The 20,238-nt window shown below is 34.3% G+C and overlaps 1 protein-coding gene across 1 annotated transcript; it reads right to left on the bottom strand.

The window, feature by feature from the left end:
* Positions 1–9,600: 9,600 nt before the first annotated feature.
* LOC125052549 (beta-secretase 1-like) lies at positions 9,601–19,773 on the bottom strand. The gene is made up of 9 exons (XM_047653464.1): positions 19,501–19,773; positions 19,132–19,251; positions 18,521–18,673; positions 17,359–17,533; positions 10,603–10,850; positions 10,463–10,537; positions 10,286–10,393; positions 10,083–10,214; positions 9,601–9,971 (listed from the first exon to the last, which is right to left on the bottom strand). The coding sequence occupies exons 1-9, from the start codon at positions 19,633–19,635 to the stop codon at positions 9,660–9,662; spliced, it is 1,458 nt and encodes a 485-aa protein (XP_047509420.1). The 5' UTR covers positions 19,636–19,773; the 3' UTR covers positions 9,601–9,659.
* Positions 19,774–20,238: the final 465 nt, after the last annotated feature.

Raw genomic sequence — 20,238 nt, 5'->3', positions numbered from 1 at the left:
CATGTGTTTTTTTCTTTGAGAACTTTAGAACATCGTTATTAACAAATAAAAATAACTTTATAATTAGATTCTGAGTTTAGACAATTATAATATTTCCAGTTTCGATAATTTACTTCGTTGAAAACCCATAGCCCTAACGTCGCTGAATATTGAAAGTTATTGAATATCGACCTCCTGCGAGGTTACCATGTCGTCCTAGCAGCATTGGCATAATGTTTCTTTGGGCTATAAAGATCTTATTACAGGTGAAGTCAAAGTAATAACGAACCAATGTTTGTATTTGTGGTGTTGGGGCAGCTTGTCAATGGGATGCGAAAGTTTTCTGTATATAAGTGCGGTATATCATTACAATTGGTTCAGATATGATTACAGATATGTATAACAGCCATCCAAAAATATCCAGCTTATGTAAATTTTTGAAATGTGGTTTGGCGACGCCTATCGACTCCATAGGTGAACAAAAAAGTACAACGTTTCCGTGTTTGTGGAATTTAATCTTACCATTTTGTTTTTGAGTAAATTTAAAAAGTAAATTTCAACATGACAAGGTACTAAAGGCTAAAAATAAATTCAGGTGATAAGTTAGGACCTTCCCATTTATACATAAATGACTTACTATAGTAGTATTTCTGAAGCCGGTTTCGTTGTACGTTTTATTTAAAGTTTCACAATTATTTTGATTAATATGTATTCGATATCAAAATCGTGAAGCATTGTTTTTTATTTAAATACAGTGTAAACTTTATGAAACGACACTCAAGGGACTGCCTATTTTGACGTTATAATCCGGTCAAATTAGACTAAAAAATAGGGGTAAGGTTACAATAATTCGCACTTGGCTGAATATTGGTAGGATTGCTCAATACACTATTATAAAGGAAATGTGAAAAGTCCTCATCGATCCGGCACGTGCAAAAAAATTTACTCCGGGTCAAAGATCACAAAAATGGGTTTTTCGCGATTTTCAGCATTTTTTAATACTTTTTTTCCTAAGAGCCACCGTTTTTGAGATATCACGATTCAAAAAGTTAAAAGAGTTGTAATCGTCATTATATGTATAAGTACACCACGTATATACATCACTGAAGCCGTAATACAAGCAAAAATATCGTTCTATCGGTCAGTGTGACTTACACATATAAAATATGAAAATTTCGGGGAAAAAAATCCCAGTCCTTTATTTTCTACGCCAGTGTAACCTTCAGCAACATCGCTCTGGAGTGAAAACACGTGTTTATTGTAACCTATTTTTTCTAACCTATTTCGTGCTGTTGGAAAAGACTGGGGTTGGAAGTTGGTCGACAATTTATTAGAGCCAGTTCAGACTTTACTTCCACCTGCACCAGAAAAACTACTAAACACCATTTTTGCAACTGTAAAAAGGGATGTAGTGCTAAATGTGGTTGCAAAAAAAGTTGGACTGTTTTTTTCTGTAGCATGTACTAACTGTCAAGGCCGGTCATGCTCCAATGTTGAATTGCCAACAATTGAAGATTCATTTGATATTGACGAAGAGACATGCGATGTGTCATTATTGGGACAATTTATTAACACCCAGAATGAAGAAGATAAAGAAGAAGGAGAAGAAGGAGAAGGAAGAGAAGGAAAATAAGAAGAACAAGAACAAGAGAATGCAGAAGTTAATGATGATTTAGATTCAGACGGATAAATTTTCTTATTTTTTGTAATTTACACCCCTTTCACCATTTTCAACCCTTGTCAATATCTACAGTTATTCAATAGTTTCAAATTAAACAGAATCATAAAAGATCAGTGGAATAGGCCTACCGGGGAAACCACATTTAAAAAAAAGCGCTAAGTACACTCAGTGGCGTAGCTAGGTGACCAAGGGCCCTGGGGCAAATTAAAAAATGGGGCCCCACTGCTATGTAAACTGATTAGGTTTTATCAAATAAAAATATGAAATATACAAATACTTTAAAAATGCTAAGCCACTTAAGCTCTTTTTTGTGCAGGGCAGGTAATAAAAATATTAAACAGTAACAACATACTTGTAAACTACAATTAATTCTTGGTGTAGGTTTGGCGAAACAAATGAAATAGAGAAGATTCAAGGGTTTATTATACAGGGTGGCCAAAAAGTCGTGGATCAAACGCAAATAGGGGATAGATGAGGTCATCGGCGGTCACTTTTCGGTGAAGTAATTTTTTTTCACAGTGGGGTCCGAAATAAACAAAAAGTTATGATTTGAAAAAATGTTATATGTATCGTATAACTTAATATTATCTTCAATACACTCAATAAACAACTATAAATAGTATGTCTAACGCAAGAACTCATCAGTAACAATCTAGTGGATATTATTAAAAAGATACAGGATGTAGATTTTTTCGAATTTTAATAAGAATTAGTAAAAAAAGTCAATTTTCATATAAAAACCAAAATAAATCATAACTCTGCAGGGGTGTTGACCTTAGAGACCTCCCGTAGAACAATTTTTTGCCGCTGATGACCTCATCTATCCCCTATTTGCGTTTGATCCACGACTTTTTGGCCACCCTGTATAAAGGTCGGGCCTACCAACTGACTAAATAACAATTATATTTTCTCCTAGCTTTAGTTTTCGCAAAAGTATCAATGATTTCGTTTAAATCCAGGCTTAATGCGGTTTTGTTTTCAATTGCTATCTAATTCGTGTTATAAAATAAGCTGTAGGCGAAATCTTTAGATTTGACACGATTTATTGACTTTAACGGACATCAATATGAGTGGTAAAATCAAATAAAATTGAACCACTATTTTGACCAGTACCAAAAAAAGTTTATTGACATTAGCTTACTTACTCCTGATATAGCATGAGTTTTTAACCGTTCTCAAAAAAAATCTTAACTCGAATTCACAATAAAACGCACATCGATGAATAATAAAATGCACATATCACTATCCGTCAAATTGACAACACTGCCAACCTACAGAAAGAATTTAGGGTAATTTCCTAGGCATAACTTTTGAATTTCTCTCAAATTAATGTCTTGATTAAAGTGGGGTTGCAACCTGTCATATTTATTTTGAAAATGGGAGAAACTTCCAAAAGTTCAGAACGATTGAGATTTCTGGTAAGGATTCGAGGGCCCCCTGAGCTTGAGGGCCCCGGGGCACTGCCCCGCCTAGCCCCTGGGTAGCTACGCCACTGAGTACACTACCTCAAAGGTGGCGTGGAAACGTGTGCATATTATGACGATTACAACTCTTTCAACTTTTTGAATCGTTATATCTCAAAAACGGTGGCTCTTAGGAAAAAAGTATTTGGACATTTTTTATAGATAATTATCTGATCTACAATTTTTGTCTAAACTAATTTTATGATAAAACTTACCATTTTGCTGAAAATCGCGAAAAACCCGTTTTTGTGACCTTTGATCCCGAGTAAATTTTTTTGCACGTGCCGGATCGATGAGGACTTTTCACATTTCCTTTATAATAGTGTATTGAGCAATCCTACCAATATTCAGCCAAGTGCGAATTACTGTAACCTTGGATGTCTAAATTGACCGGACTATTACATGCAGTTGCCGTTAAATGGAGAAAGAAATCGGTATTAGAAAAAGAAAGTTTATTTCAGCCTAGTGTTGTTAATACATAAAAACAATTCGTATTTGAACGCTATTGCGCGGTCTGTTTTTTTCGTACTGTACCGGTAGTTACTTTGTGTTTTTACTAACTTCATTCATATCTTGCGATATTGAGGCATCTCCGTGATAAAGCACATGCAAGCATGTGCAATTTGTAAAAAAAAGAACGGATTTCTTGGAAAGTTCGGTACGTACGACGAGTTCCTACAGTCGAGTTTATTTCTCGCTAGGACAATAAAGCGACAAAACAACGTACACAGCTCCGCAGTTTTAACTAATTTTGGCAACTTAAAAGTACTTTTTAGCATTTAATTGTTGTCGTTATTGAGGGTGGGTGTAATGCTATGTAGAGTGTATTTATCATTGTATGGAAGACAAGCTAAACCAACCAAAGCCGAGTGATTTCGACGCTTTAGGAGGTTCGTCGTTAAATCGAAGGACGATACATGGAGTTTACACTGTACGGTATACTCGTATACGTAAAACGACAGTATTTCATCTTACTTTATTTGAAGATCACCGCATCTGAAGACTCCATGCGTGACGAAGCGTTCAATTGGATAAAAAATATTGCTGTTACGAGAAAGAGTCTGTGGAATCCTTAACAATAAAATCTGATATTGTTCGTGATATGTATGATGCACATTGAAGTAAAAGTACCCAGACTCACAAGATACTTAATGAACTGGTCAATCATTGACCTGCGTCTTTGATTTTTAAGTACGATATAAAATATGCTACAAACTCCTTTCAATGGCTAGCCGCACACACGCAATAATATTGTCAAATCAAGTTTGTCAATTTGTTTTAACAATATATGCCTCCGCATATTTCTCAATATTATTGCCAATATTTACTAATTTTAAAAGGCCCAGTCACGAACTGATCCGTGATCTACGCGGAAGTATGGATAATAAAAAAAATGTGTCATATTGTGTATGGCAATAAGCCTGTTAAATAAGAAACCGCGAACTAAAAAAAAACGATGGATTAAAGAATGGATGCGAAAAAGAACGGAATTTACAAAAAAATTAAATTTTACAAAAATCCAACAAAAATCAAAACAAACAATAATATTTGAGACATAGAAAACAACTCATTTGACGTGCACTCATAGATAAATTATGTTAAACTAGAATATTGAAGTAAGGCCCGCACACACACAATAATATTGACAATAACCCTGCCTCCCCCTGAATATTGACGGCATATTTCAGAATTGCCGGAAATTCGCAATAATATTGAACAATACCGCAATACACGCCGCACACACACAATATTATTGACAATACGTATTTTATTGTCAATATGCGTAATTTTTTTTATTGTCATAATGCGTGTGTGCGGCTAGCCAATGGCAATATGGGATTTGAACTTGAATTTTCTCCTGATAACTTTCTTAGCAGGCTACTATAGGTGACAGCGTCTTGTTCCTTTCATACTATATTATGTTTGATTCAAACACTATAATAAATATTTTTGAAATAACACACATTAATAATCGTCTGGAGACATACTGACAAGAAAGAATAATTAAAACTACGGTTTGTACGACAAAATCTTTATTTATAAAGTTTTATGAGATAAATTCATGACCACTTTGCCTATCGTTACAAACACAAAAGGCGTTTAACGTTTCCTTAACTAACCTTTTAAGTACCGAAGATCTTTCCAAATATTTTAGAATTTTTGAGACTCCCTTTTTACATCTAAATTAAAATAATGCACAGAAGTAAGTTTAATATTCTAAATTATTATTACATAATAATAAATAAATACGAAATTGGCACTTTGTAAAGATAATAGACAAAAAGTGTTGAATAAAAATAAAAATATTCCGGTTGACCTTACATTACATTAACAATTATCAATTATAATTGTACCAAGCCGAACATTTTGCTTAATACAAAAATTATACATATCCATTATTTAAATGCATCTAGTGCCAACGAAATGTCACCTGTCAACGAACAATAAATATAAACTATTAAAATATTGAGTGGTTTGAGTTGAGTGTTTGTTACTGTTTTGACAAATATCCAAATATCATCCGTCCTACGAGATGGTGTATCAATGAGACCTTACGAAATATTAATTTTAAAGAATCACAAAACAGTCTTAGTGACTGTTTTGTGATTCTTTAAAATTTTCAAACCAGGAGTGATCATTAAAAATCGTTTGCAAAACCCAAAAAAAGATCATAATTAAAAAGTAATACTCGGCGATTCAATAAAAACCTAATATAAATACTTGCTCCACGTGTTTATGAATTAAACTTTTTTTGTTATCTGTATGAGATAAAATTTATTGCACTATATCTTAAAGTGAAATATCACAATATCAAAAATGTTTAATTCGAATTACCTGCACCTAATCAAGTAATTTTAAGTTCTTAACCGCAACATTTTATGAATAGGATAATTTAAAACTAATTATTCATATAAAAAAAATATTTTATCGTTTCAACTTACAATACCTATAAGTGCCGCCGTAGTTAGCTAAAATTCAAAACGTCTCTTACAAATAGCTTTATTTAAAAATACCCAATTATCTACGTTTTCTATCTAAAATCTACAATTTGACTCTTTGAGAGTATTTCCTTAGTACCGATTACAAGTTCTAAAAATATGTACATTTTGTCCCTTCAGATCGATTGGTGCTAATTTTGATCATGAGCATTATCTTAAGAGTGGGCGTTAACCAAAATACATGTTATGTTGGAATTAAAACAATAAATATGAATTGATTCTTCACTATAATTTCAATGGTTGACTCTAATTCAAAACACAATGCAATATAAATTCCTCGTTAATAAGAAATTGCAATGTCACCTCTAACTTTTGTCTAATTACATTTAAAAAAATTGTTCCAATTATTAAATCGAGGCGAGTATTAAAAAAAAACAAAAATTGTTATTTGAATTACATCACATTAGTTTGGCCGAGACCTGTTACTAGCCATTTTATTAAACATTGTATATTTTACGAGTTATTTAAATAAAAAGCATTAGGCGCTTACGTCTTTTTTGTTTCTGCGAACAATATATCTTCTCCGTAGCAGCTTACGCGAACTTTGGACATGCGTTTATTTCACCAGTCAGTCGCACTCGCTCCATTGAGACGAGAACACAACGTTTCTTTGCGCCAGCGTTCGACATATTATAATTATGCCGAGAAAAATAAATACCATTACCAAAAACTAAATAAAACGCCTCAAAATTATGATTATGATAGATGACCCCAAATTTCTACTACTGTCTAGACGTATTTTTCTAATATAAACAAGAGAATTGACACCAATCATAAACTAATACATAATATGCATCTACAGCTTAGAATTTTGTTGGTCTTACTAGAGCAGTAGATTAGTAAAGGCCCTGTTCGGCTCTGACAATTAAAAAAAATACACTTAGGCGCAAGTAGCAGGTTTAGATGTTAATAAAACCGCATTAGATATTGTATAAATTGTATTCCATATATGTACTAAATGCCCGTTGCGTTTATCGCTTAAGCGGGCGGAGGGAGACACGCGGATGAAATCATAAATTTCGCTAGCTTTACGCGCGCTCTTAATGCTGGAAATAATTACTTATTTAGGTTTTCTGAACCTTTTATCTTCATTTGCAACGGAACTTAGTCTAGTTAGAATATGTTTTTAGCAAAATTAGCACCATTCGTCGAATCCCAAACTAACACTACAAGGCCGCATTATATTTCATAAGTGCTACATTTTGAATGGGGCAAGTCTAAGTTGAACACTTGTACATTAAGAGATTCCAAAAATAATACAGTTTGATAACTAAATGTTTAAACTAAACTTATAAAATACTACTTCAAAACTAAACTTTGAAAAGATCCACAAAATGACTAGTCGTCAAACACGTATCTCGAATGCTTTATCATTATCGAACGGCACAAGACATTCGGAATCGTCTGTTTTGCTAACTGTAACATATCGTCATGATTGTAGAACAATGTCGGATTGGAAAAAAAACACTTTTTATTATATTTGGATACTACATTGACTAAATATTACACTACATTGAAATAAAAATTCTATGTGTTTTAAATTTCAAATTAATCAGTCGGTAAAGTGACGGATTTGATAGAAACATGTGATTTTTCTAGAAAACTGTGTAATTTAATGTTATTATTTTTATTTTGTTTCAAAACAAACCCTTTTGTTCGCTTGTATGCCAGAATATGAATTAAAATAGTTATGACAAAAATTAAAATGATTATATTATTTTGAAATGGCTGCCCTGTCAAGTTTACTATTTGTCAGATCCGTCACTATTCTACGACTATGATATATCCCTTTCGGAATACAAATCATATTTCGTCGTTTAGCTGATATACCAGTGCATCGAAATAATAACTACAAACCTTTCCGAACGCCGAATAAAATAAGATCAATCGATTGGCAAGAATCTTCGGGAAGTATTTTTAATAACTATAAACGGAAAAAAATGTAAGAAAACATCGAGAGCTCTACGAAACTTACCACTAAAGTTGTTTATCAATATAATTCCGACATTAATGTAGACTCACTACATTAGAACGATATATATTGAGCGGCGAGCGAACCGCGATCGCCTCGAGAATGTTATCGGAAGTCTGAAGGTTCGCAATTGTAGCCACAAATGGAAAACTTACACTTTTGATTGGGCTTCTCAAACTAGTCGGTTATTTTTGGAACTCGACTCAAAAACTTTATATATTAACGAGTATTTTAACGTTTTGTTAATAATTGATAAATTTGTCCCCAGCATCGATTCATCGTATTCAACGGTACATGTTATTTTAGCTCTCACCGACATCGGAAATACTAAAATATTATTCGCGTGTAGAAACAGATGAGATCTTTCAAGATGATAGTGTAACGATTCAAAAAAGGCCGACAACGCACTGGTGAGCCTTCGCGCATCGTAAGTGTGCACGGCTGTTTTATAGATAAAAGGCATTCCCTAGTATGGAACTAGAATTATTTTAAATACTGAAAGGTCTAATAAAATTAAAAAATTACCTAAAATTATCACAAAACTGTTATCACACAATTACCTTTAAACACACAAAAACGCTAGACCAAGTCGATCTAGAATATTTTTCATATTCTGAAACCAAAGTCCTGAAATATTATAATTTCGTTAAATTAAATCTAATTGATCAATTAGGTCTTTGATACGTCAGGCCGCAGGCGACGTAAACATGAGTTATCGGTCGGTTATCGAAAGCTGGCGCGTTCACAGTACTCACATTAATGCAATTTCACTATACAGTATGTTTAAAAATATGACTATTTTGCCAAGCTATATATTTTAGTCTACTCTGGTTTTAGCAAGGTTGGGTGGGTTGTAAATAAATAAAAATGTGTCAAATACATATAAATATTATGTGCATACGAGGGTGGATCCAAAAGTACCCGACCAAGAACGTAAAAGAGTAGTTTGTGTAAATAATTTTTCATTTTTCGACATAAGCTCCATATAGCTCAACACACTTCACTTTTACTTCACTAACAATTCTTTCAATACCCCTCTTAGAAACCCCAGTCGCATCTGATGTCAAATTTAAAAATAACATTTTTTCATTAAACTGTTTTTATTAATTGATGCTTAAAATAATTAAAAACATTGTGCACCATTTCACGAGATTGTCCTGGTATTATTTGAAAAAAGATCAACATAAACAGTAGCAAAAGCAAAACAATAACTGTCTCTTTTATACTCATAAGCTTGACCGAGCGCGAGAGAGACGGACAGTCTTTTCATGATGCATATTCAGTTTGACATAACGCCTCGCGCTTAATCACAGACACTACACAAGCACAAAGTGTAAATGTGTTGAAGCCGCCAGCTTTAGATAACATACCAATAAGTATATTCATGACACACACACACACGTAATACAGATAGTTTGATATTTAAATATAATTATCTTGAGATGTAAAGATTTAGCTGAAACATTTTAATTAATACATAAAATATATTCTTTACTTAATCAATTGTTTCTCTTAAAGTACATTTATATTTAATTACCAATTTAACACCCGTTCCGACCAAAGTCCTACGTCGTGTCCCGGTCGACCAAGGCCGCTTGGGACAGAGAGATCTGCTGGGACCGGGGCAAGCGCCGAACCGGGAACATCTTGATGCAGGGAGCCAAGAGATAGACGAGCACCGCACCCGCCACGACGGAGATGGCGCAGAGGGTCCACTGCGCGGCCTTTATCGAGACGTTGACGTCCGGCAGAGACCGGTCGAGGCCGCAGGAGCTCAGCAGGGACCCGGACGCGTTCCACGGACCGGACGTCCGGGCGGCCGGCCCGCAGGACGACTCTCTCCAGCCAATCCAGCCGGCGGACCTGTTGAAGAGCACCTGCGACGGACCGATCGTTTTAACATCATTTTCATACTCGAAACTACTCGACCGATGAGATTGGACTAATAATATGGAATACGTTTTCGGAGACGGGACGAGACGACCGACCTGCAGGCCCTCCATGGCCGTGTAGCCCAGCACCGTGCCCGGAGCGGCCTCCAGCCCCAACTTGTAGCAGAACTCCGAGACGGAGCCGCTCGACGCCGACTTGTTGCGGGCGCTGATCACGCGCATGAAGCTCTGTCGATTTAGAGTCGTCGATTAGGCCCCGTTCGCGATCGAGCGTCGCAATAGAAGTAGAAATATCAGACCTGAGCCGGGATCTCCAGAGTGAAGAACCGGTCGTCGGCCTCCGAGGCGAGGATGTCGACGGCCAGAGAGGGCAGGTTCCACTCTTGGGGCTCCGGCCAGCAGGCGGCCTGAAGTCAATCGTTACTACAGTGTCGAAACTTCACTTCGTGCACTCAACGTTAAGAATTAACACCGACCTCCCCGTGGTACCAGAACTCGTCCAAGACGAGCGTGTTCGACGTCCGGGCCGAACTCCTCAGCTCGCCCACAACCTGCGGAGCGGTCGCAACGTTACACGTGAGCCGAAAGACGAGAGTGGCGAAGGCGAGAGGCTCACCCGCCGGAACACGGCGTCGGGCATCCGGATGCCGGTGGTGCCGCTGTCGACGATGCTCTTCTCGGCATTGATCAGGCGACACTCCTCGAAGTCGACGTCGTTCGGATCCCTCGTTTCGTTCGCGGCGCGCTCTCTCTCCGCGGTGGAGTTCGAGACCCGGATCGCCAGGACGCCGATCTCGTACCAACGCTTTCTCAATATCGGGGTTCGGAAAACGTATTCGCCGGCCTCGGACGTGTTTCGGTCGTCTGAAACGTTATTTATTCAAGTTTTCCAACCTTTGAGAGAGATTACTGAACGCGAATTGTTATTAGATATTCTTTCAAAACTGAATGAAAAGCAAAAATAAGGAAAACGTTTTTGATATATTTAGTAAAAGGAAAAATATATGCCAGTAAGTAGTTGATTGAGAAATAATTATTAACTAATATATCTCTGTCTTTATATTTGTTGATGCATATTGGAGCGAACCTTGAACGAATATAATAGAAAAAAAAATCTTTAGTTTAGATAAAGATTTAGAGTCAGATCAAGTTGGGCCGCCCCTTTTTATTTAAATTATGTCGATTGTACTATATTTGTGTATACTTACAACGAAGTCTTAATAAATAAATTAAATAATAAATAGCGAAACTAAAGCTGAAAGGTCGCCCGAGATAAAAAGTGAACAAGAATTAGCATACTGACAAAATAAACTGGCACTCGTGGGTCTCAAGGAACTAATTTGAATAATTTAGCATTGCCATTATTTTGAAATTAAAAATTCAAAAGATCTAGACATCAAATTGAGATTGCGACATTTATTGCTTGTATTTAAAAATGTTTACAATTTTGGACGATTTAAAACTTTATCAGGTGATCTCGTTTTAATATGAAATTAGATGTTATCATTTTACTCTGCAAATGCGCCAATTCCGACCTGGCTGCCACTTCCAAGAATAAAATTATAGTTTTTGAATTCGAAATGTCATTTTAAATATTCGTCGGTTTTGGTTTTTGACGCTATCTATGCTAAATGGTTTTTTGTTATTAAAATACATTACCTATAAACAAATCCAAATTACTTTGAGCCTAACACGATAAAAATATAGGTGAGATTTTTGTAAATAATAATAACAAATGTAGTTTTAGTCACAGTTAGTAACAATTCAGTCTCATTTGCTATGTAAATATTCGTTAGTAAATAAACTAAAAATCTACTATAGTAAGGCACGCTCTACTCGGACATAATACCAAAACACAATGGAAAATCGAGGTCCGTTTCATATCAAAAATCGATAACTTTTTTAGTTTTCAAGAAAGGCGATTGGATTTTTGCACACGCATAGGGTATTAAATAGGGCTTAACTTTTATCAGAGTAAGTATAAATAAATGATAAAGCAACAGTTTAAAGAAATGGCCTTTTATTTCATTTCCTTATCGAGTGAATAAAAGGTTACTTTTTCACTAATTTATTATAAAACAACAATAATAAAGCTCATACCTATTTTAAAAAGTATGATATAATTAAGATTAATATAATTAACTAGCTGGCCTGGCGAACATCGTACCGCCTAACAGTCGATTCTTAATTTTTTTTTAATACTTATTCTGCTATTCGGGGCACCGGTCTAGCTAGTAAGATAAAAAAAAGAAAGTTGATAAGACAACAAATACATTATGTCAAAAAATAAAAATTTACCTCCCACTTCCACCTTCCACTTCTTCCACCTTCACTTGAACTTTATGATATGGTCTTAAAGTTCAAATTTACTTAAGTATTATTACGAATATTTTGTATGGAAATATAGTAACGTGTTGTTTTTAGACTTTTTCACTCAATTTTTTTTAAATTTTCTCTCCGTAAGAACCATCCTCGTACTTCAAGGAATATTGTAAAAAAAGAATTGGCCAAATTGGTCCAGGCGTTGTTGAGTTATGCGCTTACCAACACATTTTGCGATTCATTTTTATATTATAGATTTAAGGTATGATTACTAGATAACATTTATTTAATAAAATATTTGAAATTAAAAAATAAAAAATTTGTAAAATTATAAGTACTTGAAAAATTATGTAAAAGTTCTCTGTTTCCTGACTTGTATTATAGTCTAGTCGACAAGTTGAAAATGGAACAAAATAGAGATACTACTCTTAAAATTATGTGCGATAGCTCATTGGATCCGGAATGACGTCTAGAAAAATGTGCTAAAAGCGTGTATTAGCACATAAAAAATTGCAAAAGTTATAGACCATTAAAGATGAAAAAATAATGGCATTTAGTTTTTTGCCAATATTTAATAAACTATTAATATTTAAGAAATTTCAAATAAAGATTCTGAAAGAGGAGGAAATTTCTAATAAAAAACTCCTGACTCCCAGAACTCTATCTCCATTATTTATAATGTTAATTTAACGCTGAAAATAGGTCTGCGGTTGACATTTTTAGGATTCGCGCGTGGCGTCAAAAGCGACTACGGCACATTAATTAATTTATTTAAGGTATTGAATATTTTTTTTTAAATTTGAAAAATTATGGTGTGTTCTGAACACTATAATTAATTTATTCCCGTTGAAAATTTTACTTAAAGTTAATTTTTCAACAAGTTAAATAATTGTTAACTAACGAAATTTTCTCGAACGACCGTCTTAATTGTAAATGAAAAAAAATGTTTAAATAATGGTCGTAAAAATATTTCGCTTCGTAGAGCCTTTCTTACATACATACTTAACAAGATCGTGCCATAAAAGTTAAAAAAATATTTATACTTTGTTTATAACAATTTTTTTACTTAAACAAAAACTTAAAAATCCATGTAATGATGTTAAAAAAAAATTTTTTTTCTAAATCATCATATAATCGTTTTTTTATTAATACAAGATATTTATTGATTTGCAAAAAAAAAATTCCCGCCATTTGTTGATAAATTTTTTTTAAACAAATTGATTAAATCAATATTTTTTTTTTAAATTTAACACAACTTTATTACATTAAAAATTTTATGAGTTTAAAAAAAAAATTGTCCTTAATAACAATTTTTAATTGTTTATAATCGTTTTTTTTAATTTTCTATTGTTTAAATAATTAGTTAAGAAATTTTTTTTTCCCTAAAAATCATAATTGACAGTCTTCTATAAAGTAAGGGAAATTTTTTTTTTTTAATCAAAAATTCTATTGTTTATTAACTTACCAATTTGTTATAAACAAATATTCAACTTTTGTTTATTTTTTTTCTAAAACTTCTAAAATTAACAAAAACAACCATATATAACAAAGTATAGAAATTTTTTTTTTTAATTTTAAATAAAAGTAATATTCATGATAATCAAAAAATTTACAAAAAAAATTTTTCTATACTTTTAAGGACAATTTTTTTTTTTAAACTCATAAAATTTTTAATGTAATAAAGTTGTGTTAAATTTAAAAAAAAAATATTGATTTAATCAATTTGTTTAAAAAAAATTTATCAACAAATGGCGGGAATTTTTTTTTGCAAATCAATAAATATCTTGTATTAATAAAAAAAACGATTATATGATGATTTAGAAAAAAAAATTTTTTTTTAACATCATTACATGGATTTTTAAGTTTTTGTTTAAGTAAAAAAATTGTTATAAACAAAGTATAAATATTTTTTTAACTTTTATGGCACGATCTTGTTAAGTATGTATGTAAGAAAGGCTCTACGAAGCGAAATATTTTTACGACCATTATTTAAACATTTTTTTTCATTTACAATTAAGACGGTCGTTCGAGAAAATTTCGTTAGTTAACAATTATTTAACTTGTTGAAAAATTAACTTTAAGTAAAATTTTCAACGGGAATAAATTAATTATAGTGTTCAGAACACACCATAATTTTTCAAATTTAAAAAAAAATATTCAATACCTTAAATAAATTAATTAATGTGCCGTAGTCGCTTTTGACGCCACGCGCGAATCCTAAAAATGTCAACCGCAGACCTATTTTCAGCGTTAAATTAACATTATAAATAATGGAGATAGAGTTCTGGGAGTCAGGAGTTTTTTATTAGAAATTTCCTCCTCTTTCAGAATCTTTATTTGAAATTTCTTAAATATTGGCAAAAAACTAAATGCCATAATGTTTTCATCTTTAATGGTCTATAACTTTTGCAATTTTGTATGTGCTAATACACGCTTTTAGCACATTTTTCTAGACGTCATTCCGGATCCAATGAGCTATCGCACATAATTTTAAGAGTAGTATCTCTATTTTGTTCCATTTTCAACTTGTCGACTAGACTATTATACATTTCGCGATAACCTCCGAAACCGCACGTAACCGCGGCTGATTTTAATAAATGTTATTCTTGAATATCTACGCAACAAAACAAAATCAAATGTAAAGCACCGGCAACTGTCAAGTCTCGACGAAGTTAAAAAAACTTTTTTACCCCTCACTGTTATTTTTTTTATAAATATAATCATAAAACCTACTATTTTATATTTGCGTTAAGATCTGCATACCGTGGGCTTTCTAAAGATTTCATACGCTTTATAACTATTTTTACAAATTTTTAAAAGAAATTCATTTTAAAAGATTTAAGATCTGAAATAGTAATCTTTCATTATAACATTCAATAATGAAAGTATACAAAATTACTATATTATATTAAAGTTCCACTATTATACTATTCAATAAACTTTCAAAAGTGCATCGATAACCACATTAAATAATAACATTAGCTATAAATGCGAGTCTGAAAAAAGACTAGCTTTCTATCACTTGCAATCAATCCGCGATAGACGCCGCCTTATCGACATTATATTTGTTTAAATTTTTTTTTACTTTTAATGTTTAAGTTATTTTCTCTTTATCATTGTAATGCGCCCCGCCCCGCCCGCCGTTTGACCAAACCTTAAATGTTGTGCAGACTTGTTATTGATGCACATGCATCCATGTCATGTGTTCTCTGTAAGTCTTTGTATGTGTTTCGTTAGTGTGCCTTTTAAACTAAAATAAAAATTAGTAAAATCGATTTTTGATATGCCGTCGTTCTACCATTTGCTATAGTGCAACGCTTTAAGATATGCGTTTTTAATCAACACATGTGGGATAACAAAGGCCTAACGAGATGCATCAATTAACCTTAATCCGAATGATGGCATTAAAAGTGTCCGGGGTCTCTGCAAACATGCGTATACAACGCTTTCTGGGTAACGAACGGAATAACATTGACTTGTGGGACGGGACGATGACCCAAATACTTTGTTTGTTCTCCCTCAGGGGCACAACCTTAAGAAACACTGGAAGAACAGAATAAGCTTTATTATCTCGCGACTGAAATACTAATATGTATATTCCTTTTATCCGCGACCGTGCTCCGTCGCCGCTTTAAAAGCTTTTTGATTGCAGGTGCATAGGTCGCATAGGTTTATGCACCGACCGGCGAAAAAGTTCGACTTACTGCCGGACACCACTTCGGGCAGCTAAACGCATTTCTATGTTGCTATGGCTGATTTCGACGCGAGATTAGAAAAGAAAGAGCACGGCGAGCGAAGGATGGGACGATTCGCTCACGGGCAAAGGAAAAATCGGAGGCAGGTCATCTTTCCACGGTGAACTCTTTTTTTAAAAGCCGCTTCATTGAAAATGCGGCCCGGATAAAAAGACAAAATGAGATCGACTTTAACGTGTCAACTAAAAGGCAAATTCAAAGATCAGTGTGGTAAATAGCGTGAAAAGGGTGAACCGGAAGTGACCATAGGATAAGACGAATTTTGAATCTCGTCTCGTGAAGTCGAATCTCAATTCTAGATCTCCAAAATAGCTTTAATAATGGACGGTCGGCTCTCAACACTTCAGACCTTCCCCTGAGACAACGGTACAGAAACGGTACTGAAGGACATCGGATGTCATAGGCAGCTCGACAAGGGAACGAATTCAATAGAATTTTTTTCGAAGAAACGATCAAGCGATACAACGGCTTTCGGCAAGAAATGGATCTATATGACAAAGACGGTTGACCGGGCTCAAAAGGGAAGACGATGCGGAAGTCTCGACTAAGCCCAACAAAATAAACTAAATCGAGAGATATCATTAGCTACACTCATTCTATGCCTTTGGCGTGTCCAACGAGCGATGCAAGAGCTCGGCTCGCTCGACATTACACTGTAGTCATAACGGATCAGCTCGTTAAAATAAGGATAGCTCTGAAACAATTAAAAGACAAATAACCGGGCGGGCGGAACAACGATCCTCGGTAAACTTCAGAAACTCTCGACATCCGATTCGCCTCCGGGTAAAACGCCTTGAAAAATAAAAAAGACCCTGGTGATGAGCCGTCTTTTAGAGATCTCTCGAGCCGACTTGAACGCAAATGAGTGTTATGGTTCTCGGCCGCGGATGCAGCTCTCCGAAAAGCCTTCAGCACAATCGACGACATGCGTTTACCAATATGCGTTTGTAGACTACGGTTTGCCGTTCGATTGCTTTGAGCCTTGGGATGCGTCGAGTGGATCATCGATCCCCGGGTACGTTCGACGTCGAGGAGGTAATTCGAAGAATCCCTCTGGAAGGGGTATCTTCAGCGATTTCGCTCCCTCGATGCTTAAAGAGATGACTCACGGCTCCGAGACTCGGTCTCTCGTTTCCAGCCCAACAGACGAGCTACGATTAGAAATGATGAGATCCGTAGAAGAACTGAAGCCTAAATCGGGTCGAGCCCGAGGACCAGTCGGCGAACGAGGGAACGAGGTGAGGAAGGCGTCGGATGCTTCGTGCCACATTTAGGGAAGAGGCAGATATCCTCACCGAACATTCTCAAGTTCCCATAGTGAGTGGCGTTGACCGGACTCGTGGAGCCGCACAGCTTCAGTTCGAAGGACAGAGCCCTCCCGTTCACCTTCTCCGCGAAGTCCAGCCACGAGCCCACCACCACGCTGTCGCCCCACGCCGCCACCGGCAGATAGGCCAGGCCCAGCAGACCCTGGAATATTTATGTCGGCTCTTTTTAGATTGAGCATTACTGTTTATTTGTCACAACGACAAAGTTTTATTTAGACATATAGTACTTGCGTAAACTGATGAAAATAAATATACATATATATACAGTCAAAACCGTTTATAACGACATCGTTTACAACGACCTATCGGTTATTACAACCAGATTGTACGGTCCCGTCCGAATCCCTAGTAAACTATTCAATAAACAAACCGCTTATAACACCATCGGATACAGCGACATATCGCTTACAACGACGAAATTTTATCGATATTCATCGGCTATAACGACCAACCGCTTCTTGTCTCAGCAAAACAAAACAATACAAACGATTTTAAATCTTATTTAGAGACGTTGAATGAATATTTAGGCATATTATTATCTACGCACTTTCTCCCAATGAACAGTTTCAGCCAACAACGATTTCGGAGGCTCTTAACGCTGTAACGATTTTGCAAAAATTTGTTGCCTTTAACGAACAGTTTGATACTGGTGATACTCATACCTTGAGGAGTATGAAACGTAAAATGCAAAAAATATTTGAGACTGGGCTAAAAAAAACAGACCAAAATGACTGATTACTTTTGTACCTAATTATTTCGTAATAAACATTTTTGTTTCCTTTTTGACTCGTTTACATATTATAATATTAACATACCATATTATAACCCATACCTACCTATTCTAGATAGATAACTATGATAATATAACTTGTATGTATTGTACATACATATGAACTATACTTGTGTATATATAATATATGACATTGCTTATAACGACTATCAGATATAACGTCGGCAACTATACGGTCCCTTCAATGTCGTTATAACCGGTTTTGACTGTAGTAAGTAAATAACTCACCGACTATAAAAGGCTTATTACACTATTTATTATACTTCTTTAAAAATCTATACAATATTTTTATTGGTCAAAGACGTCCTAACTATATATTCACAGAAAACAAAGACACACCTGCCACCCCGATCCGTTCATAAAGAATTTATAACTTTTTGTGATAAGAGCCAAATCACTTCTCACTTCCGGTACTGTCGGCAATGTGGGGAATTGTATGAAGTCTGAAGCGAGTGTTCCGGACCATGTTCCTTGGGAATACTTGGCTTGCACCTGAAGCATAAAAAAATATATTTAGAAACTTCGCGTTGTCTATATGTAGTTATTAACCAGTTTCAATAATTGAAAGGGGACAAGAATAACTTAGCTTAGTTTTCTAAAATGTAAAATTAATTAAGGTGATTTAAAGTATTTATTTGTTTTTTAATATGAGAGCAATGCTGGGCTTGTAGATAAAACATGCAATTTCAACTCCTGTTGTGGATTTTCCCAGTGCGCAATCAACTTTCAGTGTAGTTAAACATCATGAAAAAACCATCGATATAGTGACTACATACCTATGACATTAGATATAATCCAGCAAAATCTTATAAGAATTTTGGTGCCACTGGTTTATTATTTATGAGAATTTATTTCTGACTGTATTTTAAATGAGTTTATTCATATTAATGTATTAATTTATCATTTTGATATTTTACTATGTCACAGAGTTTTAATAATTATTTACCAACCTCTTTACCGCTATTATATAAGCTTGTTGAATTTTCTTTGTGAAAGTATATGTTACTGTCTTTTCTTGCATATGCAGCAATTGCTAATGTGGTGCTTCCTGTATCAACTAAAACATGGAGCTGAAAAAACGTTCAAGGGATAACAGACTTAAATATATACAGAAGACTTAATAAAATGAATGAATGTTTAAAGCTTAACTTGGGGCAGACAGCATTATTGCACATCACTGAACACTATCAAATTACAACTCGTTATTACCTTAGAAGTTTACGAATAAAATCAATAGACAATTGAAACCTTACACCGCAGCAAGCCCAAAATCCTTAAGGTCAAACTCAAGAAAAGTTTTATATTTTATTCATAAATACCTTCTGAGGAGGATGTCCTATGTTAATAACTAATGCATAGGCCTGTCCTGCCTCTCCATATAGATTAAAGTCTTCGCAGTAGATGTAATTTATAAAGAAGAATACTTGAAACACAAGACTCTTAAAAATGCTCATTTTCGGAATGTATATTTATCTAATCTAAAAGCTTTTGTTAAAAGTACAATCTTGACTTTGTCACTAAACTGAAATAATAAAAAAAAACATACTTTTATAATTATTTTACGGAGTTACAGACACCATAGTCCGTAAGCACTAAGCACTAAGCTTAAATATTTGTACTTCGAAATTAATTTGACAAAAGATTTGAAAGCTAAACAAATTATCACCACAGAGTAAAGACTTATTCATGGGCAGAGACATAGAGTCAACATGCATCTTAGAACAAGAACTAAAGAGCTGTTTTGTTTTATACGTTGTATGACTTATAATATGTAGACAACTAATTCATACTTATGTGCTGCTTCCTTTGTTTATGCAGTGTTCGTAAACTCAATTATCAAATTCCGATGCTGGTTGCTTTTAAGACTTTTGAATACTCACAATAATCTATAATATATGTAGTAAAAATTTAACATATGGGCAATTATAATATAGTGGATATCCCATTTAAGTTGAAACGTATAAGAAACAATAAAGTAAAATGAAATAAACTTGCAAAAATTACTTTGATCAATTTATTTGTGATTTTAGTATATTCTATGCTATATATAATAACTA

Source organism: Pieris napi, chromosome 9, assembly GCF_905475465.1.
Source record: "Pieris napi chromosome 9, ilPieNapi1.2, whole genome shotgun sequence".
NCBI classification, from domain to species: domain Eukaryota; kingdom Metazoa; phylum Arthropoda; class Insecta; order Lepidoptera; family Pieridae; genus Pieris; species Pieris napi.
This window is presented reverse-complemented; position numbering and strand designations above follow the sequence as displayed.